Here is a 22,665-nt window from a genome sequence, read left to right on the forward strand (position 1 = left end):
ACTAGCTCAATCACTATAAGGTAAAACTAGCTCAAACACTACCAGGTAAAACTAGCTCAAACACTACCAGGTAAAACTAGCTCACACACTACCAGGTAAAACTAGCTCACACACTACCAGGTAAAACTAGCTCAAACACTACCAGGTAAAAGTAGTCTACCAGGTAAAACTAGCTCACACACTACCAGGTAAAACTAGCTCACACACTACCAGGTAAAACTAGCTCACACACTACCAGGTAAAACTAGCTCACACACTACCAGGTAAAACTAGCTCAAACACTACCAGGTAGTCCTGTATAGTACTGAGCACGACAGAGAACCTGACCCACAACAAACAACACATATATTTCTCTGTTCCTCCTGAGGTCCATGGACTGCAGTGGAATGTTGTTCGTGTTTGTGTGTGTCTCAAATTACTTGTTCCCTTCTCCTCGCTGGGTTTCAGGTGCAGGGTCTGCAGTGGATGGTGTCTCTGTTAACCTCTTCTCTCTGGGTTTCAGGTGCAGGGTCTGCAGTGGAGGGTGTCTCTGTTAACCTCTTCTCTCTGGGTTTCAGGTGCAGGGTCTGCAGTGGATGGTGTCTCTGTTAACCTCTTCTTCTCTCTGGGTTTCAGGTGCAGGGTCTGGAGTGGATGGTGTCTCTGTTAACCTCTTCTTCTCTCTGGGTTTCAGGTGCAGGGTCTGGAGTGGATGGTGTCTCTGTACAACAATAATCTGAATGGTATCCTGGCTGATGAGATGGGGCTTGGCAAGACCATCCAGACCATCGCCCTCATTACATACCTCATGGAACACAAGAGACTCAACGGACCCTATCTCATCATCGTTCCACTATCGTATGTTACCTCCCTGCTTGTTTCATGGGTCTCAGCTAAAGAGAACATTGCTTTTATATTACAAACAGTTTCATCATCAGTCTGTTTACTAAAACTACAGTCAAGGCCCAGTGCATTCAAAAATGTGATTTTTCTGTGTTTTATATATATATTTTTCCACACTGAAGTTGGAATAATACTGTGAAATTGTGAAAATGATGCTAGTTCCCTTTTAGTGTTCGGTCATTTTTAGTGTTTGATGGCTCCATCCCTCAACCCACCAGCAGAGCAGACCACGTTGGCTGTGTCTTTTGTCTTGTTGTTTATTAGGACCCCCATTAGCTGTTGCAGCACCTACTCTTCCTGGGGTCTACACAAAGCATGAAACATGACATAATTCAGAACAGTAATAGACAAGAACGGCTCAAGGAAAGAACTACTTAACTTCTCTAGGATAGGTGGGACGGTAGCGTCCCACTTGGCCAAAATCCAGAAAAAATGTAGCGTGCCAAATTCAAATATATTACTATAAAAATCTATCTTTCATGAAATCACACATGAAAGACACCAAATTAAAGCTACACATGTTGTGAATCCAGCCAGATTTCAAAAAGGATTTACGGGGAAAGCACACCAAACAATTATGTTAGCTCAGTACATAGCCACTGAAAAACAGCCATTTTCCCAGCAAAATATAGTAGTAACAAAAATGCAGAAATAGAGATAAAATTAATCACTAACCTTTGAACATCTTCATCAGATGACACTCATATGACATCATGTTACACAATACATTTATGTTTTGTTCGATAATGTGCATATTTATATCCACAAATCTCTGTTTACATTGGCGCCATGTTCAGAAATGCCTCCAAAATATCCGGAGTAATTACAGAGAGCCACGTCAAATAACAGAAATACTCATCATAAACTTTGATGAAAGATACATGTTTACATAGAATTAAAGATACACTTGTTCTTAATGCAACCGCTGTGTCAGATAAAAAAAAAAAACGTTAGTAAAAAGCACACCATGCAATAATCTGAGACGGCGCTCAGATTTAACAACATTTCTCCGTCATGTTGGAGTCAACAGAAATACGAAATTACATCATAAATATTCCCTTACCTTTGATTATCTTCATCAGAATGCAGTGCCAGGAATCCTAGTTCCACAATAAATCATTGTGTTGTTCGATAATGTCCATTACTTATGTCTAATTAGCTAATTTTGCTAGCATGTGTAGTACACATGTCCAAACGCTCGCGCAGATGCAGGCAAACGTCGGACGAAAACTTCAAAAAGTTATATTACAAGTCGAATAAACTGGTCAAACTTAGTAGAGAATCAATCTAAAGGATGTTGTTATCATATATATCCAATAACGTTCCAACCGGAGAATTCCTTTGTGTCTCTATAAGTAATGGAACGCATGACCATATCATGAGGAAAGTGCGTGACCAAGAACTGGCACTCTGCCAGACCACTGACTCAAACACCTCCCGTCCGGTCCCACAACACAGCATAAGCTTCATTCAGCGTTCTACTGACTGTTGACATCTAGTGGAAGGCGTAGGAAGTGCAAACAGATCCATATATTACAGGGAATTGAATAGGCGATGACTTTAACATCGACCACTCTCAGAATTCTCACTTCCTGTTTGGATTTTTTCTCAGGTTTTTGCCTGCCATATTTTTATTTTTATTTTTTTTATTTCACCTTTATTTAACCAGGTAGGCTAGTTGAGAACAAGTTCTCATTTGCAACTGCGACCTGGCCAAGATAAAGCATAGCAGTGTGAACAGACAACACAGAGTTACACATGGAGTAAACAATAAACAAGTCAATAACATGGTAGAAAAAAAAGAGAATCTGTTACACTCACAGACATCATTCAAACCGTTTTAGAAACTTCAGTGTTTTCTATCTAATAGTAATAATACTATGCATATATTAGCATCTGGGACAGAGTAGGAGGCAGTTCACTATGGGCACGCAATTCATCCAAAAGTGAAAATGCTGCCCCCTATATCAAAGAAGTTGAATGTAAAACAATAGAAATATAACTAAAAGGTTCTGTACTGACTCAATACTGAGAAAACACAGAGGTGTATTAAAACAGAAGTACCTTATTTATGGCCTCCTGAGTAGTGGAGGGGTCTAAGGCATCGCAGTGTTGAGGCGTCACTACATTTGTGGTGTGTGACTATTTACATTGTTTGCCCCCTCCCCCCCCAACCTCTCTTTTACGCTGCTGCTACTCTCTGTTTATCATATATGCATAGTCACTTTAACCATACGTCCATGTACATACTACCTAAATTGGCCCGACCAACCAGTGCTCTCGCACATTGACTAACTGGGCGATCTGCATTGTGTCCCGCACCCACCACCCGCCAACCCCTCTTTTACGCTACTGCTACTCTCTGTTCATCATATATGCATAGTCACTTTAACCATATCTACATGTACATACTACCTCAATAAGCCTGACTCAAACACTACCTGTCTGTATATAGCCTTGCTACTCTTATTTTCAAATGTCTTTTTACTGTTGTTTTATTTCTTTACATACCTACACACACACACAAACACACACACACACATATCTTTTTTTCGCACTATTGGTTAGAGCCTGTAAGTAAGCATTTCACTGTAAGGTCTACACCTGTTGTATTCAGCGCACGTGACAAATAAACTTTGATTTGATTTGATAATATGAAGGACCCGTCAAGCCTATTACATATAATATAATTTTGCACTGAAACGACACGGTTTCAATGTAATTTTCAGCCAATTTACAAGCAAATACTTTATTAATTAATTGTTACAATTCAGCTAGTCAACTAGCCTACTATTGTTAGCCCTAGTAGCCTGCTAACGTTACGTTAACACTGCATGAGTCAGCCAGTTGCTATCAACACCTAGCTTACAGCTACACTGAAGTACACCAACACTTTGGAAATACCGAACGCCATCTAACCAGTTATCAAATAATGTTACCGGTATATGCAGTTATCTTAGCCAGCAAGCCAGCCATCTAAAGTTAGTTAGTTTAGCATGCTAGCTAGCCTAGCCAGCTTACGAGCATAGTTAGCCAACCACAACGTTCGACATAGCTAAATAGTAAGCCAGAGAACAACCACAGACGGGTTAGTTAAGAGAGCGGAGACTTACTGATTGAAGGCTGAGTTAGCTACCAAAGTCAAAGAAGAGCCAAAGAGAAACCTTCAGAGGGACAGTAAGCTAGCTAATCCAATAACCATAGTGAGGTAAATCCATATTGAATTTATCCGGTTTATCTCCATCACTGCGGACACTCACTATTTACCGCGGTATGTCAGTACCCGGTTTATCTCCATCACTGCGGACACTCACTATGTACCGGTATGTCAGTACCCGGTTTATCTCCATCACTGCGGACACTCACTATGTACCGGTATGTCAGTACCCGGTTTATCTCCATCACTGCGGACAGTCACTATGTGCCGGTATGTCAGTAGGAAATATAGGTTGCAGGTCTTCACATTCAGTTATACTCAGCCATCTAAGTCCTCCAGGGTGAAATGAGCACTGCATACAGTAGACGTGCATGGTTCCCGTACTCCAATCCGCTGGCTTCAACCTGACAAACCGCTCCCACTTTAAAGCTTGCTTGTCGTTTTTAGGCCACAAATGAGTCATAACCCCATCCTTGTGGGTATTACTACAGTAGCTACAAACAACGGAAAACTACTACAACATGGTACAATAACAGATGGTGCACGAAATCTAATATTAAGGAAGTCTCGAGGTTTTGCTCGCCTGAGGTAGAATATCTAATGATAAGCTGTAGACCACACTATTTACCAAGAAAGACTTAATCAATATTTTTGTAGCTGTCTATTTACCACCTCAAACCGATGCTGGCACTAAGACAGCACTCAACGAGCTGTGTAAGGCCATAAGCAAACAAGAAAATGCTCACCCAGAAGCGGCGCTCCTAGTGGCCGGGGACTTTAATGCAGGCAAACTTAAATCAGTTTTACCCTATTTCTACCGGGCTTGTTACATGTGCAACCAGAGGAGAGAAAAAAAATAGACCACCTTTACTTCACACACACAGATACGTACAAAGCTCTCCCTCACCCTCCATTTGGCAAATCTGACCATAACTCTATCTTACTGATTCCTGCTTACAAGCAAAAAGTAAAGCAGGAAGTAGTGTCCAACAAGATTTCTCTGCCGTTAACCTTGTTCTGAACACCTCCAAAACAAAGGTCATGTGGTTTGGTAAGAAGAATGCCCCTCTCCCCACTGGTGTGATTACTGTCGCTGAGGGTTTAGAGCTTGGTATGCTAGATGTTACAAAATCAAATCAAACTTGATTTGTCACATGCGCCGAATACAACAATTGTAGACCTTACCGTGAAATGCTTACTTACAAGCCCTTAACCAACAGTGCAGTTCAAGAAGAGTTAAGAAAATATTTATAAATTAACTAAATTAAAAAATAATAAAAAGTTACAATAAAGAGGCTATATACAGGGGATACTGGTACCGAGTCAATGTGCGGGGGTACAGGTTAGAGGTAATTTGTACATGTAGGTAGGGGTGAAGTGACTGCATAGATAATAAACAGTGAGTAGCAACAGTGTACAGAACAAATGGGGGGATCAATGTAATAGTCCGGTGGCCATTTGATTAATTTTCCAGCAGTCTAATGGCTTGGGGGTAGAAGCTGTTAACCTCTCTTGGGTAGGGGGCAGTATTTTCACGTCCTGATGAAAAGCGTGCCCAAAGTAAACTGCCTGTTACTCAGGCCCAGAGGCTAGGATATGCATATAATCGGTAGATTTGGTTTGAAAACACTCTAACGTTTCTAAAACTGTTAAAATAATGTCTGTGAGTATAACAGAACCGATATGGTAGGTGAAACCCCGAGGACAAACCGAGGACAGCCTACAACTATTTTCAATAGCTGTCAATTTTATTATAAGGCGAAGTCCTCCCAGATTGCAGTTCCTAGGGCTTGTAACATCCCAGGCTTAGTTGTTCCTACATTTCAGAGTGTCTCTGATCTCTCTGTCCTCCAGGACTCTGTCCAACTGGGTCTATGAGCTGGATAAATGGTCTCCGTCCATTGTGAAGATTTCCTACAAGGTGAGAGTCATCATTTTCCTTTTCATCAGCCCTTTCCTCTTCCCCTCCACGGGTACTCTCGGCGCGTCCCAAGAATATCTCCTTTCACCTGAAGTGTGCACTCGTTCATTAGTTCCCAGAAATCTAAATGCACTGGATTGGTGGAGGCATTAGCAGTTAACCCACTGTTCCTAAGCCGTCATTGAAAATAAGAATTTGTTCTTAACTGACTTGCCTAGTTAAATAAAAGGTTAAATAAACAATGGCGTGTAGGAGTTTCCACCATGTTTATTATACCTTAATTTCCTTTTAAATCAGTGAACACTGCAGACTTTGGGAGGAAGGATATGAGGGACATAACCTATGTCTTCTGTCTGTCTGACTCTCCTGTGTTACAGGGGACCCCTGCTATGAGACGAGGCCTGGTGGCTCAGCTCCGCAGCGGGAAGTTCAATGTCCTCCTCACCACCTACGAGTACATAATTAAGGACAAACAGATCCTGGCCAAGGTATCCTTTCTTTCTCTCCCTCTTACCCCTATCATACCCCTCCTTCCTTCACTTTCCTCTCTCCCTCCCCCTAAGGTAGGACAGAAATACTCTCCTCCTCCCTAACCCTCTACATGTGACTCTACAGCAGGGTCAGGTCCTCCTCCTCCTCCCTAACCCTCTACATGTGACTCTACAGCAGGGTCAGGTCCTCCTCCTCCTCCCTAACCCTTTACATGTGACTCTACAGCAGGGTCAGGTCCTCCTCCTCCTCCTCCTCCCTAACCCTCTACATGTGACTCTACAGCAGGGTCAGGTCCTCCTCCTCCTCCCTAACCCTCTACATGTGACTCTACAGCAGGGTCAGGTCCTCCTCCTCCTCCTCCTCCTCCTCCCTAACCCTCTACATGTGACTCTACAGCAGGGTCAGGTCCTCCTCCTCCTCCCTAATCCTTTACATGTGACTCTACAGCAGGGTCAGGTCCTCCTCCTCCTCCTCCTCCCTAACCCTCTACATGTGACTCTACTAGGGTCAGGTCCTCCTCCTCCTCCTCCTCCCTAACCCTCTACATGTGACTCTACAGCAGGGTCAGGTCCTCCTCCTCCTCCTCCCTAACCCTCTACATGTGACTCTACTAGGGTCAGGTGCTTAGCCCAAAGCTATTGATGCGATTAAACCCACTTTCTTTTATCTTCTATCCCCTACACACACACACACCATCCCCACTCCCCAGATCCGTTGGAAGTACATGATTGTTGATGAGGGTCACCGTATGAAGAACCACCATTGTAAGCTGACCCAGGTGTTGAACACCCATTATGTTGCCCCACGGCGCCTCCTCCTGACGGGCACGCCGCTGCAGAACAAGCTCCCGGAGCTCTGGGCCCTGCTCAACTTCCTGCTGCCTACCATCTTCAAGTCCTGCAACACTTTCGAACAGTGGTTCAACGCCCCCTTTGCCATGACCGGGGAGAGGGTGAGTGTCAAATGCATATCTACTTTACAAGGTCAAGTTAGGTGACAAACACGGTCCAAAACATACATAAAAATGCATCAATATCCTAGCCAGACAGATATAACCCAGGGTAAGGGTTATATCCTAGCCAGATAGGGTAAGGGTTATATCCTAGCCAGATAGGGTTAGGGTTATATCCTAGCCAGATAGGGTTAGGGTTATATCCTAGCCAGATAGGGTTAGGGTTATATCCTAGCCAGATAGGGTAAGGGTTGTATCCTAGCCAGATAGGGTTAGGGTTATATCCTAGCCAGATAGGGTAAGGGTTATATCCTAGCCAGATAGGGTAAGGGTTATATCCTAGCCAGATAGGGTAAGGGTTATATCCTAGACAGATAGGGTAAGGGTTATATCCTAGCCAGATAGGGTAAGGGTTATATCCTAGCCAGATAGGGTAAGGGTTATATCCTAGCCAGATAGGCGTACGTCTGCATGACCAGTTCTCTTTCTAAATCTCTATCAATTAAAGATTTGACTGAATGACAAAAATGGTGCAGACTGCAATAAAATGTGAATAGTGATCATCATGTGAATAACTCTATATCTATAATAATATGTATTGTGCGCCACTGTGAAATGCAGGCCGTTTATCCCTTACATTTTCAGGAAGGAACATCTGCTGTGAAACGGAAATAATTAAATAAATGCATGTGAAAGTGGTGAAAAGCTTTAGAGATGAGAGATGGTGACAACAAATCAGCACTTTGGGCCATATTCAGTCAGACGGGTCTGTTGTAACCATAGTGTCCATGACCATACATAACAGTTCATAAACCTCACCCTAGAGTAACTACACTAGTAACTAGCTTGTTAGTAGATGAAGTTAATGGAGGACCCTGATTGATCCCCAGGTGGACTTGAATGAGGAAGAGACAATCCTGATTATCCGCCGTCTCCACAAGGTGCTCCGCCCCTTCCTGCTCAGACGACTCAAGAAGGAGGTGGAGTCCCAGCTTCCAGAGAAGGTGAGAGGGCTTATACTATAGAAACTTTACAGTAATTTAACCACAGATACTTGGTACTGAATGAAATGTTACAGAAACTAAACCACAGATACTTGGTACTGAATGAAACGTTACAGAAACTAAACCACAGATACTTTCGAGAATGTAACCCACAGATCGGTGATACTGAATGATACTTGATGTATACAAACCACAGATACTTGGTACTGAATGAAACTTTACAGTATCTAAACCACAGATACTTGGTACTGAATGATACTTGTTGTATACAAACCACAGATACTTGGTACTGAATGAAACTTTACAGTATCTAAACCACAGATACTTGGTACTGAATGATACTTGTTGTATACAAACCACAGATACTTGGTACTGAATGATACTCAATGTATACACACCACAGATACTTGGTACTGAATGATACTTGATGTATACAAACCACAGATACTTGGTACTGAATGATACTTGATGTATACAAACCACAGATACTTGGTTCTGAATCCTACTTGATGTATACAAACCACAGATACTTGGTACTGAATGATACTTTACAGTATCTAAACCACAGATACTTGGTACTGAATGATACTTGTTGTATACAAACCACAGATACTTGGTACTGAATGATACTCGATGTATACACACCACAGATACTTGGTACTGAATGATACTTGATGTATACAAACCACAGATACTTGGTACTGAATGATACTTGATGTATACAAACCACATATACTTGGTTCTGAATGATACTGTCACGTTCCTGACCTTGTTTTCCTTTTGTATTGTTGTGTTTAGTGGGTCAGGACGTGAGCTGGGTGGGCAGTCTGTGTTTGTTCTATGTTAAGTGTCAGGTTTAATTGACCTTGTATGGCTCTCAATCAGAGGCAGGTGTTTTCGTTTTCCTCTGATTGAGAGACATACATAGGGAGGTTGTTTCACATTGTTTGTCGTGGGTGGTTGTCTCCTGTGTCAGTGTCTGTATGTTACGCCACACGGGACTGTTCCGGTTTTTGTTTGTTAGTTCGTTCGTTTTATGTAGTCTGTTTTCCTGGTTCATGCGTTCTTCACGTTGTATGTAAGTTCGTGTCCAGGTCTGTCTACATTCGTTTATTTGTTTTGTAATTATTCAAGTGTTTGTCGTGTTTTTCCGTTTTGCCTATTAAATCAATATGTATTCACAACCCGCTGCATTTTGGTCAAATCCCTGCTACTCCTCTTCGGATGAGGAGAAGGAGGAAGCCCGTTACAGATACTTGATGTATACAAACCACAGATACTTGGTACTGAATGATACTTGATGTATACAAACCACAGATACTTGGTACTGAATGATACTTGATGTATACAGACCACAGATACTTGATGTTGTAGGTGGAGTATGTCATCAAGTGTGACATGTCGGCCATCCAGAGGGTTCTGTACCGCCACATGCAGTGCAGAGGAATCCTCCTCACCGATGGATCAGAGAAAGACAAGAAGGTAGGAAGCAGAGATCCTGTTAACTCATTTTGTGACAGTCAGTTCTCTTTCTAACTATTGACCCTGATCAAGCTCAGATATGTGACATTGTTATTGTGGTCCTCAGGGTAAAGGAGGAGCGAAGACCCTGATGAGCTCAGATATGTGACATTGTTATTGTGGTCCTCAGGGTAAAGGAGGAGCGAAGACCCTGATGAGCTCAGATATGTGACATTGTTATTATGGTCCTCAGGGTAAAGGAGGAGCGAAGACCCTGATGAACTCAGATATGTGCCATTGTTATTGTGGTCCTCAGGGTAAAGGAGGAGCGAAGACCCTGATGAGCTCAGATATGTGACATTGTTATTATGGTCCTCAGGGTAAAGGAGGAGCGAAGACCCTGATGAGCTCAGATATGTGACATTGTTATTATGGTCCTCAGGGTAAAGGAGGAGCGAAGACCCTGATGAACACCATCATGCAGCTGAAGAAGATCTGCAACCACCCCTACATGTTCCCACACATTGAGGTACGTTACATGTTCCCACACATTGAGGTACGTTACATGTTCTCACACGTTGAGGTACGTTACATGTTCCCACACGTTGAAGTACGTTACATGTTCCCACACATTGAGGTACGTTACATGTTCCCACACGTTGAGGTACGTTACATGTTCCCACACGTTGAGGTACGTTACATGTTCCCACACGTTGAAGTACGTTACATGTTCCCACACATTGAGGTACGATACATGTTCCCACACATTGAATACATGTTTCCACACATTGAGGTACGTTACATGTTTCCACACATTGAGGTACGTTACATGTTCTCACACGTTGAGGTGCGTTACATATTCCCACACATTGAGATACATTAGTTCTAGAACCTCCCCTACATGTTCCCACACATTGAGGTACATTACATGTTCCCACACATTGAGGTACGTTACATGTTCTCACACATTGAGGTACGTTACATGTTCTCACACATTGAGGTACGTTACATGTTCCCACACATTGAGGTACGTTACATGTTCCCACACATTGAGATACATTAGTTCTAGAACCTCCCCTACATGTTCCCACACATTGAGGTACGTTACATGTTCCCACACATTGAGGTACGTTAGATGTTCCCACACGTTGAGGTACGTTACATGTTCCCACACATTGAGGTACGTTACATGTTCCCACACATTGAGGTACGTTACATGTTCTCACACATTGAGGTACGTTACATGTTCCCACACGTTGAAGTACGTTAGATGTTCCCACACATTGAGGTACGTTAGATGTTCCCACACATTGAGGTACGTTACATGTTCCCACACGTTGAAGTACGTTACATGTTCCCACACATTGAGGTACGTTACATGTTCTCACACATTGAGGTACGTTAGATGTTCCCACACATTGAGGTACGTTAGATCTAGAACCTCCCCTACATGTTCCAACACGTTGAGGTACATTTCACTCAGAACCACCTTTAGATGTTCACACACATTGAGGTATGTTACATGTTCTAACACATTGATGAGGTACATGTTCCAACACGTTGAGGTGCATTAGATCTAGACACCACTACATGTTCCAATATAGATGTACATTAGATCTAGAACCACTCCTATATGTTCCAGCACATTGAGGTATGTTAGATCTAGAACCACTCCTATGTGTTCCAGCACATTTAGGTATATTAGATCTAGAACCACTCCTACATGTTCCAGCACATTGAGGTATGTTAGATCTAGAACCACTCCTACGTGTTCCAGCACATTGAGGTATGTTACATCTAGAACCACTCCTACGTGTTCCAGCACATTGAGGTATGTTAGATCTATAACCACTCCTACGTGTTCCAGCACATTGAGGTATGTTAGATCTAGAACCACTCCTACGTGTTCCAGCACATTGAGGTATGTTAGATCTATAACCACTCCTACATGTTCCAATGTAGATATGTTACAATGTTCCAATACATTGAGTGATGTTACATGTTCCAACACATTGAGGAACGCTAGCTTACATGCCGTAACACCCCTGATTCAAGTTGCCAACGAATCAGTCTTCTGCTGTGTGTAGACTTCACAGTTACTGCCGTTTGTGTATTCTGATTATGGAGTTCTGTGCATGGAAGTCTGAACGCATCATGCGTCTACAGCTATTTAAATGTGTCCACATTGAATCCGGATTCCCCTTTTCCTGCGCTATATTAAATTGTCAGTATGCATCCTGCAAACTGTGGAATAGGCAAAATATGATAACACAACAACAACTTGATGGCAGTAGCTAACTACTGTAGCTAACCAGCAAGCTAACCTATGTAGTTAGCCAGCATGCTAGCATACACAGCTAAAGGGATTGCAAACAGGTTACCATAACTCTAGCCAAACAAAAAAATAGTTTTTTTCTAAATATTAGCTAGCTGGCTAGCATTTATGAGGCCATCAAACATATTCCTCACACGCTAGGAATGTATTTCCTCTCAACGTTATAATGAAAAGGTGCCTCTCTGTCTCAAAGTACACGTTTCTTTAAGGCTGGTGGGCAGAGTGCTGATGACTTTGCCCACTATGTGCTTTCCGTAGCCTGATTATGCCCAGACTGAGGAGAAATCCACACACAGTGAGAAGTAGCAGAAGTTTCATGTAAGTGTCAAGCTTAGACACGGCCTTCAACACAGACATATAAGTTGAATCAGCAGTGGTACTGCTTTTTCTGCAGCATAAACCTGACCCCACAGTCTGGCAGGGTAAGACTTGCCTGGAGGGTAGAGTTCAGTCTGGCAGGGTAAGACTTGCCTGGAGGGTAGAGGTCAGTCTGGCAGGGTAAGACTAGCCTGGAGGGTAGAGGTCAGTCTGGCAGGGTAAGACTTGCCTGGAGGGTAGAGGTCTGTCTGGCAGGGTAAGACTTGCCTGGAGGGTAGAGGTCAGTCTGGCAGGGTAAGACTTGCCTGGAGGGTAGAGGTCTGTCTGGCAGGGTAAGACTTGCCTGGAGGGTAGAGGTCTGTCTGGCAGGGTAAGACTTGCCTGGAGGGTAGAGGTCTGTCTGGCAGGGTAAGACTTGCCTGGAGGGTAGAGGTCTGTCTGGCAGGGTAAGACTTGCCTGGAGGGTAGAGGTCTGTCTGGCAGGGTAAGACTTGCCTGGAGGGTAGAGGTCAGTCTGGCAGGGTAAGACTAGCCACCCCAGGCCTGTCTGAGATGTGACACCCAGCCACAGCCCACCATCATCCTCTTGTTTTATTGTCTCTGCAGTGAAACCTTTTATGAGTCGTTGACTAGAAGAGTTCGGCAACATTTTAATCGGTCCCAGACTGCATGCAGATGTTTCATTTGTGTCTGTTTTAATTCACACAATTCAATCTACAATATTTACTTAGTGAAGTTAGGATTTGTTGTCTGATAACTATGTAGATGTGCCAACTAATCACAAATAAACTCTAAGAAAATAGATTTTTTTATTGTAATCTGATTTTCCACTATCTGTCTTGTCTCACAGGAGTCCTTTGCTGAGCACTTAGGCTTCCCGAATGGCGTTATAAGCGGGTAAGATACTCAACATTGCCCATTCAGTTATTAAACAAAACATGAATTTCCTTCAAAAGGCGAACGCTAAACACCCCAGACAACACTTTATAAGGTCATTTATTCTCCTTCTTCCCCTCCTCCCCAGACACGAGCTGTACCGTGCATCGGGGAAGTTTGAGCTGCTGGACCGGATCCTTCCCAAGCTGCATGTCACCAACCACAGAGTTCTGCTGTTCTGTCAGATGACATCACTCATGACCATCATGGAGGACTACTTTGCTTACCGCAATTTCCTCTACTTGCGCCTCGACGGTATATATCTCTGACCCTAAACATTAACCATACCTCAATTTCCTCTACTTCAAATCAAAGTATTTGTCACGTGCGCTGAATACAACAGGTAGACCTTACAGTGAAATGCTTACTTACAGGCTCTAACCAATAGTGCAAAAAAGGTATTAGGTGAACAATAGGTAAGTAAAGAAATAAAACAACAGTAAAAAGACAGGCTATATACAGTAGCAAGGCTATAAAAGTAGCGAGGCTACATACAGACACCGGTTAGTCAGGCTGATTGAGGTAGTATGTACATGTAGATATGGTTTAAGTGACTATGCATATATGATGAACAGAGAGTAGCAGCAGCGTAAAAGAGGGGTTGGCGGGTGGTGGGACACTATGCAGATAGTCCAGTTAGCCAATGTGCGGGGCCACTGGTTGGTCGGCCCAATTGAGGTAGTATGTACATGAATGTATAGTTAAAGTGACTATGCATATATGATGAACAGAGAGTAGCAGCAGCGTAAAAGAGGGGTTGGGGGGGGGGGGGCACACAATGCAAATAGTCCAGGTAGCCATTTGATTACCTGTTCAGGAGTCTTATGGCTTGGGGGTAAAAAGGCACTCCGGTACCGTTTGCCATGCGGAAGTAGAGAGAACAGTCTATGACTGGGGTGGCTGGAGTCTTTGCCAATTTTTATGGCCTTCCTCTGACACCGCCTGGTGTAGAGGTCCTGGATGGCAGGCAGCTTTGCCCCAGTGATGTACTGGGCCGTACGCACTACCCTCTGAAGTGCCTTGCAGTCGGAGGCCGAGTAATTGCCGTAACAGGCAGTGATGCAACCAGTCAGGATGCTCTCGATGTTGCAGCTGTAGAACCTTTTGAGGATCTCAGGACCCATGCCAAATCTTTTTAGTTTCCTGAGGGGGGATAGGTTTTGTCGTGCCCTCTTCATGATTGTCTTGGTGTGTTTGGACCATTCTAGTTTGTTGTTGTGGACACCAATGAGCTCTCAACCTGCTCCACTACAGCCCCGTCGATGAGAATGGGGGCGTGCTCGGTCCTCTTTTTCCTGTAGTCCACAATCATTCCCTTAGTCTTGGTTACGTTGAGGGATAGGTTGTTATTCTGGCACCACCCGGCCAGGTCTCTGACCTCCCTATAGGCTGTCTTGTCGTTGTCGGTGATCAGGCCTACCACTGGTGTGTCGTCTGCAAACTTAATGATGGTGTTGGAGTCGTGCCTGGCCATGCAGTCGTGGGTGAACAGGGACTGAGCACGCACCCCTGAGGGGCCCCCGTGTTGAGGATCAGCGTGGCAGATGTGTTGCTACCTACCCTCACCACCTGGGGACGGCCCGTCAGGAAGTCCAGGATCCAGTTGCAGAGGGAGGTGTTTAGTCCCAGGATCCTTAGCTTAGTGATGCGCTTTGGGGTACTATGGTGTTGAACGCTGAGCTGTAGTCAATGAATAGCATTCTCACATAGGTGTTCCTTTTGTCCAGGTGGGAAAGGGCAGTGTGGAGTGCAATAGAGATTGCATCATCTGTGGATCTGTTTGGGCGGTATGCAAATTGGAGTGGGTCTAGGATTTCTGGGATAATGGTGTTGATGTGAGCCTTTACCAACCTTTCAAAGCACTTTATGGCTACGGACGTGAGTGCTACGGGTCGGTAGTCATTTAGGCAGTTTGCCTTTGTGTTCTTGGGCACAGGGACGATGGTGGTCTGCTTGAGACATGTTGGTATTACAGACTCAATCAGGGACATGTTGAAAATGTCAGTGAAGACACCTGCCAGTTGGTCAGCACATGCCCGGAGCACACGTCCAGGTAATCCGTCTGGCCCCGCAGCCTTGTGTATGTTGACCTGTTTAAAGGTCTTACTCACGTCGGCTACGGAGAGTGTGATCACACAGTCGTCCGGAACAGCTGATGCTCTCATGCATGCCTCAGTGTTGCTTGCCTCGAAGCGAGCACAGAAGTTATTTAGCTCGTCTGGTAGGCTCGTGTCACTGAGCATCTCGCAGCTGTGCTTCCCTTTGTAGTCTGTAATAGTGTGCAAGCCCTGCCACATAAGACGAGTTCCGGAGCCGGTGTAGTATGTTTCAATCTTAGCCCTGTATTGATGCTTTGCCTGTTTGATGGTTCGTCGCAGGGCATAGCGGGATTTCTTGTAAGATTCCGGGTTAGAGTCCCACACCTTGAAAGAGGCAGCTCTACCCTTTATCTCAGTGCAGATGTTGCCTGTAATACATGGCTTCTGGTTGGGGTATGTACGTACAGTCACTAGAGTTGTGGTCGGATTTACCAAATGGAGGGCGAGGGAGAGCTTTGTACACGTCTCTGTGTGTGGAGTACAGGTGGTCTAGAGTTTTTTTCCCTCTGGTTGCACATTTAACATGCTGATGTTAACTTTCTAACTTCCGGCGCCGAAAAGAGATGGCCGCCTCGCTTCGCGTTCCTTGGAAAATATGCAGTATTTTGTTTTTTTATGTGTTATTTCTTACATCGGTACCCCAGGTAATCTTAGGTTTCATTACATACAGTCGGGAGGAACTACTGAATATACGATTAACGTCAACTCATCATCGTTCCTACCAGGAATATGACTTTCCCGAAACGGATCCAGTGTTTTGCCTTCCACCCAATACAATGGATCTGATCCCAGCCGGCGACCCTGTGCGACGCCGTAAAAGGGGCAAACGAGGCGGTCTCGTGGTCAGGCTTCGGAGACGGGCACATCGCGCTCCACTCCCTAGCATACTACTCGCCAATGTCCAGTCTCTTGACAATAAGGTTGATGAAATCCGAGCACGGTTAGCATTCCAGAGAGACATCAGGGATTGCAACGTGCTCTGCTTCACGGAAACATGGCTAACTCAAGAGACGCTAACGGAGTCGGTGCAGCCAGCTGGTTTCTTCATGCATCGCGCCGACAGAAACAAACATCTTTCTGGTAAGAAGAGGGGCGGGGGGGTATGCCTTATGATTAACGAGACGTGGTGTGATCATCATAACAACACACAGGAACTCAAGTCATTCTGTTCACCTGATCTAGAACTCCTCACAATCAAATGTCGACCGCATTACCTACCAAGGGAATTCTCTTCAATCATAATCACAGCCGTATATATTCCCCCCCAAGCAGACACATCGATGGCCCTGAACGAACTTTATCTGACTCTTTGTAAACTGGAAACCACACACCCTGAGGCTGCATTCATCGTAGCTGGGGATTTTAACAAGGCTAATCTAAAAACAAAACTCCCTAAATTCTATCAGCATATCGATTGTGCTACCAGGGCTGGAAAAACCCTAGATCATTGTTATACTAATTTCCGCGACGCATATAAGGCCCTCCCCCGCCCCCCTTTCGGAAAAGCTGACCACGACTCCATTTTGTTGATTCCAGCCTACAAACAGAAACTAAAACAACAAGCTCCCGCGCTCAGGTCTGTTCAACGCTGGTACGACCAATCTGAATCCACGCTTCAAGACTGCTTCGATCACGCGGATTGGAATATGTTCCGCATTGCGTCCAACAACAATATTGACGAATATGCTGATTCGGTGAGCGAGTTCATTAGGAAGTGCATTGACGATGTCGTACCCACAGCAACGATTAAAACATTCCCAAACCAGAAACCGTGGATTGACGGCAGCATTCGCGTGAAACTGAAAGCGCGAACCACTGCTTTTAACCAGGGCAAGGTGACCGGAAGCATGACCGAATACAAACAGTGTAGCTATTCTCTCCGCAAGGCAATCAAACAGGCTAAGTCCCAGTACAGAGACAAAATCGAGTCGCAATTCAACAGCTCAGACACAAGAGGTATGTGGCAGGGTCTACAGTCAATCACGGATTACAAAAAGAAAACCAGCCCCGTCGCGGACAGGCTAAACAACTTTTTTGCCCGCTTTGAGGACAATACAGTGCCACTGACACGGCCCCCTACCAAAACCTGCGGGCTCTCCTTCACTGCAGCCGAGGTGAGTAAAACATTTAAACGTGTTAACCCTCGCAAGGCTGCAGGCCCAGACGGCATTCCCAGCCGCGTCCTCAGAGCATGCGCAGACCAGCTGGCTGGTGTGTTTACGGACATATTCAATCAATCCTTATCCCAGTCTGCTGTTCCCACATGCTTCAAGAGGGCCACCATTGTTCCTGTTCCCAAGAAAGCTAAGGTAACTGAGCTAAACGACTACCGCCCCGTAGCACTCACTTCCGTCATCATGAAGTGCTTTGAGAGACTAGTCAAGGACCATATCACCTCCACCCTACCGGACACCCTAGACCCACTCCAATTTGCTTACCGACCCAATAGGTCCACAGACGACGCAATCGCAACCACACTGCACACTGCCCTAACCCATCTGGACAAGAGGAATACCCATGTGAGAATGCTGTTCATCGATTACAGCTCAGCATTTAACACCATAGTACCCTCCAAACTCGTCATCAAGCTCGAGACCCTGGGTCTCGACCCCGCCCTGTGCAACTGGGTCCTGGACTTCCTGACGGGCCGCCCCCAGGTGGTGAGGGTAGGTAACAACATCTCCACCCCGCTGATCCTCAACACTGGGGCCCCACAAGGGTGCGTTCTGAGCCCTCTCCTGTACTCCCTGTTCACCCACGACTGCGTGGCCATGCACGCCTCCAACTCAATCATCAAGTTTGCGGATGACACTACAGTGGTAGGCTTGATTACCAACAACGACGAGACGGCCTACAGGGAGGAGGTGAGGGCCCTCGGAGTGTGGTGTCAGGAAAATAACCTCACACTCAACGTCAACAAAACAAAGGAGATGATTGTGGACTTCAGGAAACAGCAGAGGGAGCACCCCCCTATCCACATCGACGGGTCAGTAGTGGAGAAGGTGGAAAGTTTTAAGTTCCTCGGTGTACACATCACGGACAAACTGAATTGGTCCACCCACACAGACAGCGTTGTGAAGAAGGCGCAGCAGCGCCTCTTCAACCTCAGGAGGCTGAAGAAATTCGGCTTGTCACCAAAAGCACTCACAAACTTCTACAGATGCACAATCGAGAGCATCCTGTCGGGCTGTATCACCGCCTGGTACGGCAACTGCTCCGCCCACAACCGTAAGGCTCTCCAGAGGGTAGTGAGGTCTGCAGAACGCATCACCGGGGGCAAACTACCTGCCCTCCAGGACACCTACACCACCCGATGTCACAGGAAGGCCATAAAGATCATCAAGGACAACAACCACCCAAGCCACTGCCTGTTCACCCCGCTATCATCCAGAAGGCGAGGTCAGTACAGGTGCATCAAAGCAGGGACCGAGAGACTGAAAAACAGCTTCTATCTCAAGGCCATCAGACTGTTAAACAGCCACCACTAACATTTAGCGGCCGCTGCCAACATACTGACTCAACTCCAGCCACTTTAAAAATGGGAATTGATGGAAATTATGTAAAAATGTACCACTAGCCACTTTAAACAATGCCACTTAATATAATGTTTACATACCCTACATTACCCATCTCATATGTATATACTGTACTCTATATCATCTACTGCATCTTGCCATCTTTATGTAATACATGTACCACTAGCCACTTTAAACTATGCCACTTTATGTTTACATACCCTACAGTACTCATCTCATATGTATATACCGTACTCTATACCATCTACTGCATCTTGCCATGCCGTTCTGTACCACCACTCATTCATATATCTTTATGTACATATTCTTTATCCCTTTACACTTGTGTGTGTGTATAAGGTAGTAGTTGTGGAATTGTTAGGTTAGACTACTTGTTGGTTATTACTGCATTGTCGGAACTAGAAGCACAAGCATTTCGCTACACTCGCATTAACATCTGCTAACCATGTGTATGTGACTAATAAAATTTGATTTGATTTGATAGAAATTAGGTAGAACTGATTTAAGTTTCCCTGCATTAAAGTCTCCGGCCACTAGGAGCGCTGCCTCTGGGTGAGTGGTTTCCTGTTTGCTTATTTCCTTATACAGCTGACTGAGTGCGGTCTTAGTGCCAGCATCTATCTGTGGTGGTAAATAAACAGCCACAAAAAGTATAGCTGAAAACTCTCTAGGCAGGTAGTGTGGCCTGCAATTTATCACAAAATACTCTACTTCAGGCGAGCAAAATCTAGAGACTTCCTTAGATTTCGTGCACCTGCTGTTACAAATATGCACAGACCGCCCCCCCCTCGTCTTACCGGAGTGTGCTGTTCTATCTTGCCGGTGCAACGTATATCCCGCTAGCTGAATATCCATGTCGTCATTCAGCCACGATTCCGTGAAACATAAAATATTACAGTTTTTGATGTCCCGTTGGTAGGATATTCGTGATCGTACCTCGTCTAGTTTATTGTTCAATGATTGCACGTTGGCGAGTAATATTGACGGTAACGGCAGCTTTCCCACTTGCCTTTTCTGGGTCCCGACCAGGCATCCGGCTCTTTGTCCTCTGTACCTGCGTCGCTTCCTCTTGCAAATAACGGGGATGTCGGCCCTGTGGGGTGTTTGGAGAATTTCCTGTGCGTCCTCCTTGTTGTAGAAGAAATCTAGGTCTAATCCGAGGTGATGATCGCTGTCCTGATATCCAGAAGCTCTTTTCTTCCGTAAAATACGGTTGCAGAAACATTATGTACAAAATAAGTTACAAATATCGCGAATAAAACCACATAATAGCACAATGGGTTGGGTGCCCGTAAAACTGCTGCCATTTCTTCCCCCGCCATTTTAGATTGGCTTGCACCTCGACTGTATGCATCTCTGACCCTTAACTTTAACCATACCTCAATTTCCTCTACTTGCGCCTCTATGGTATGTATCTCTGACCCTAAACTTTAACCATACCTCAACTTCCACTACCTGTGTCTATACGGTATGAAATTGTCTTAACTTTAACCTAATCCAAATGCAGCCTCCTTTACCTGCGCCTCAACAATGTTTTCATCAGTTTATGACCGGTGTATTGAAATACAGTGCTTGTGGTATGTGTTGCTGTGTGTTGTAGGCACCACCAAGTCTGAGGACCGTGCGATGCTGCTGAAGAAGTTCAATGAGAAAGGTTCCCAGTACTTTGTGTTCCTACTGAGCACCAGAGCCGGGGGACTGGGCCTCAACCTGCAGGCTGCGGACACTGTGGTCATCTTTGACTCTGACTGGAACCCTCACCAGGTACACACACACACACACGCACACAAATATTCTAGTTACCCCTGGCTAACCCTGTAGTTTCTCTGTTCTGATTGGCTCCCAGGACCTCCAGGCCCAGGACAGGGCTCATCGTATTGGTCAGAAGAACGAGGTTCGTGTTCTGCGTCTGTGTACGGTCAACAGTGTGGAGGAGAAGATCCTAGCGGCTGCTAAGTACAAACTGAACGTGGACCAGAAGGTGATTCAAGCCGGGATGTTTGACCAGAAGTCCTCCAGCCACGAGCGGAGAGCCTTTCTGCAGGCCATACTGGAAACAGAGGAACAGAATGAGGTTGGTCACGGTGGCGTGGGAATAAAGATTAAATGCAGTGCCTTGCAGGTATGTTGGAGATGTTCACACATTCACCTTGATCCATGTAACACAACTGATCTAGAGGGTAGATCCATGTAACACAACTGATCTCGAGGGTAGATCCATGTAACACAACTGATCTAGAGGGTTGATCCATGTAACACAACTGATGTAGAGGGTAGATCCATGTAACACAACTGATCTCGAGGGTAGATCCATGTAACACAACTGATCTAGAGGGTTGATCCATGTAACACAACTGATCTAGAGGGTTGATCCATGTAACACAACTGATCTAGAGGGTAGATCCATGTAACACAACTGATCTCGAGGGTAGATCCATGTAACACAACTGATCTAGAGGGTTGATCCATGTAACACAACTGATCTAGAGGGTTGATCCATGTAACACAACTGATCTAGAGGGTAGATCCATGTAACACAACTGATCTAGAGGGTTGATCCATGTAACACAACTGATCTAGAGGGTTGATCCATGTAACACAACTGATGTAGAGGGTTGATCCATGTAACACAACTGATGTAGAGGGTTGATCCATGTAACACAACTGATGTAGAGGGTTGATCCATGTAACACAACTGATCTAGAGGGTTGATCCATGTAACACAACTGATCTAGAGGGTAGATCCATGTAACACAACTGATCTAGAGGGTTGATCCATGTAACACAACTGATCTAGAGGGTAGATCCATGTAACACAACTGATCTAGAGGGTAGATCCATGTAACACAACTGATCTAGAGGGTTGATCCATGTAACACAACTGATCTAGAGGGTTGATCCATGTAACACAACTGATCTAGAGGGTTGATCCATGTAACACAACTGATCTAGAGGGTTGATCCATGTAACACAACTGATCTAGAGGGTAGATCCATGTAACACAACTGATCTAGAGGGTAGATCCATGTAACACAACTGATCTAGAGGGTTGATCCATGTAACACAACTGATCTAGAGGGTTGATCCATGTAACACAACTGATCTAGAGGGTTGATCCATGTAACACAACTGATCTAGTGGGTTGATCCATGTAACACAACTGATCTAGTGAGGAACATAAAACCAAAGTGCCCAGATACAAAAACTATTCAACCATGCTAAAACTCACTTAGCCTCATTCAACCATGCTGAAACTCACTTAGCCTTGTTCAACAATGCTAAAACTCACTTAGCCTTGTTTACCATGCTAAAACGCACTTAGCCTCGTTCAACCATGCTAAAAATCACAGCCTTGTTCAACAATGCTAAAACTCACTTAGCCTCGTTCAACCATGCTAAAACTCACCTAGCCTCATTCAACCATGCTGAAACTCACTTAGCCTCATTCAACCATGCTGAAACTCACTTAGCCTCAATCCACCATGCTGAAATGACTTATTCTCATTCAACCATGTTAAAACTCACTTAGCCTCGTTCAACAATGCTGAAACTCACTGACAGAACATGGAAAA

At 44.8% G+C, this 22,665-nt stretch overlaps 1 protein-coding gene across 10 annotated transcripts in view; it reads left to right on the plus strand.

Moving 5' to 3' along the window:
• The window catches only part of smarca2 (SWI/SNF related BAF chromatin remodeling complex subunit ATPase 2), a 134,425-nt gene that overhangs the window by 67,489 nt on the left and 44,271 nt on the right, over positions 1-22,665 (plus strand). For 7 of the 10 annotated variants that reach the window (XM_071352461.1, XM_071352465.1, XM_071352467.1 and 4 more), the window contains 11 exons: positions 674-837; positions 5,894-5,960; positions 6,338-6,448; positions 7,162-7,404; positions 8,295-8,408; positions 9,783-9,890; positions 10,312-10,398; positions 13,373-13,419; positions 13,547-13,713; positions 20,694-20,857; positions 20,940-21,215. In XM_071352461.1, coding sequence (XP_071208562.1) covers positions 674-837; positions 5,894-5,960; positions 6,338-6,448; positions 7,162-7,404; positions 8,295-8,408; positions 9,783-9,890; positions 10,312-10,398; positions 13,373-13,419; positions 13,547-13,713; positions 20,694-20,857; positions 20,940-21,215 — 1,548 coding nt within the window. Of the gene's footprint in view, positions 1-673; positions 838-5,893; positions 5,961-6,337; positions 6,449-7,161; positions 7,405-8,294; positions 8,409-9,782; positions 9,891-10,311; positions 10,399-10,945; positions 10,969-13,372; positions 13,420-13,546; positions 13,714-20,693; positions 20,858-20,939; positions 21,216-22,665 lie in introns of those variants that run through there. The other 3 variants (XM_071352463.1, XM_071352464.1, XM_071352471.1) reach the window with 2 other exon arrangements.

Source organism: Salvelinus alpinus, chromosome 19, assembly GCF_045679555.1.
Source record: "Salvelinus alpinus chromosome 19, SLU_Salpinus.1, whole genome shotgun sequence".
NCBI lineage: Eukaryota > Metazoa > Chordata > Actinopteri > Salmoniformes > Salmonidae > Salvelinus > Salvelinus alpinus.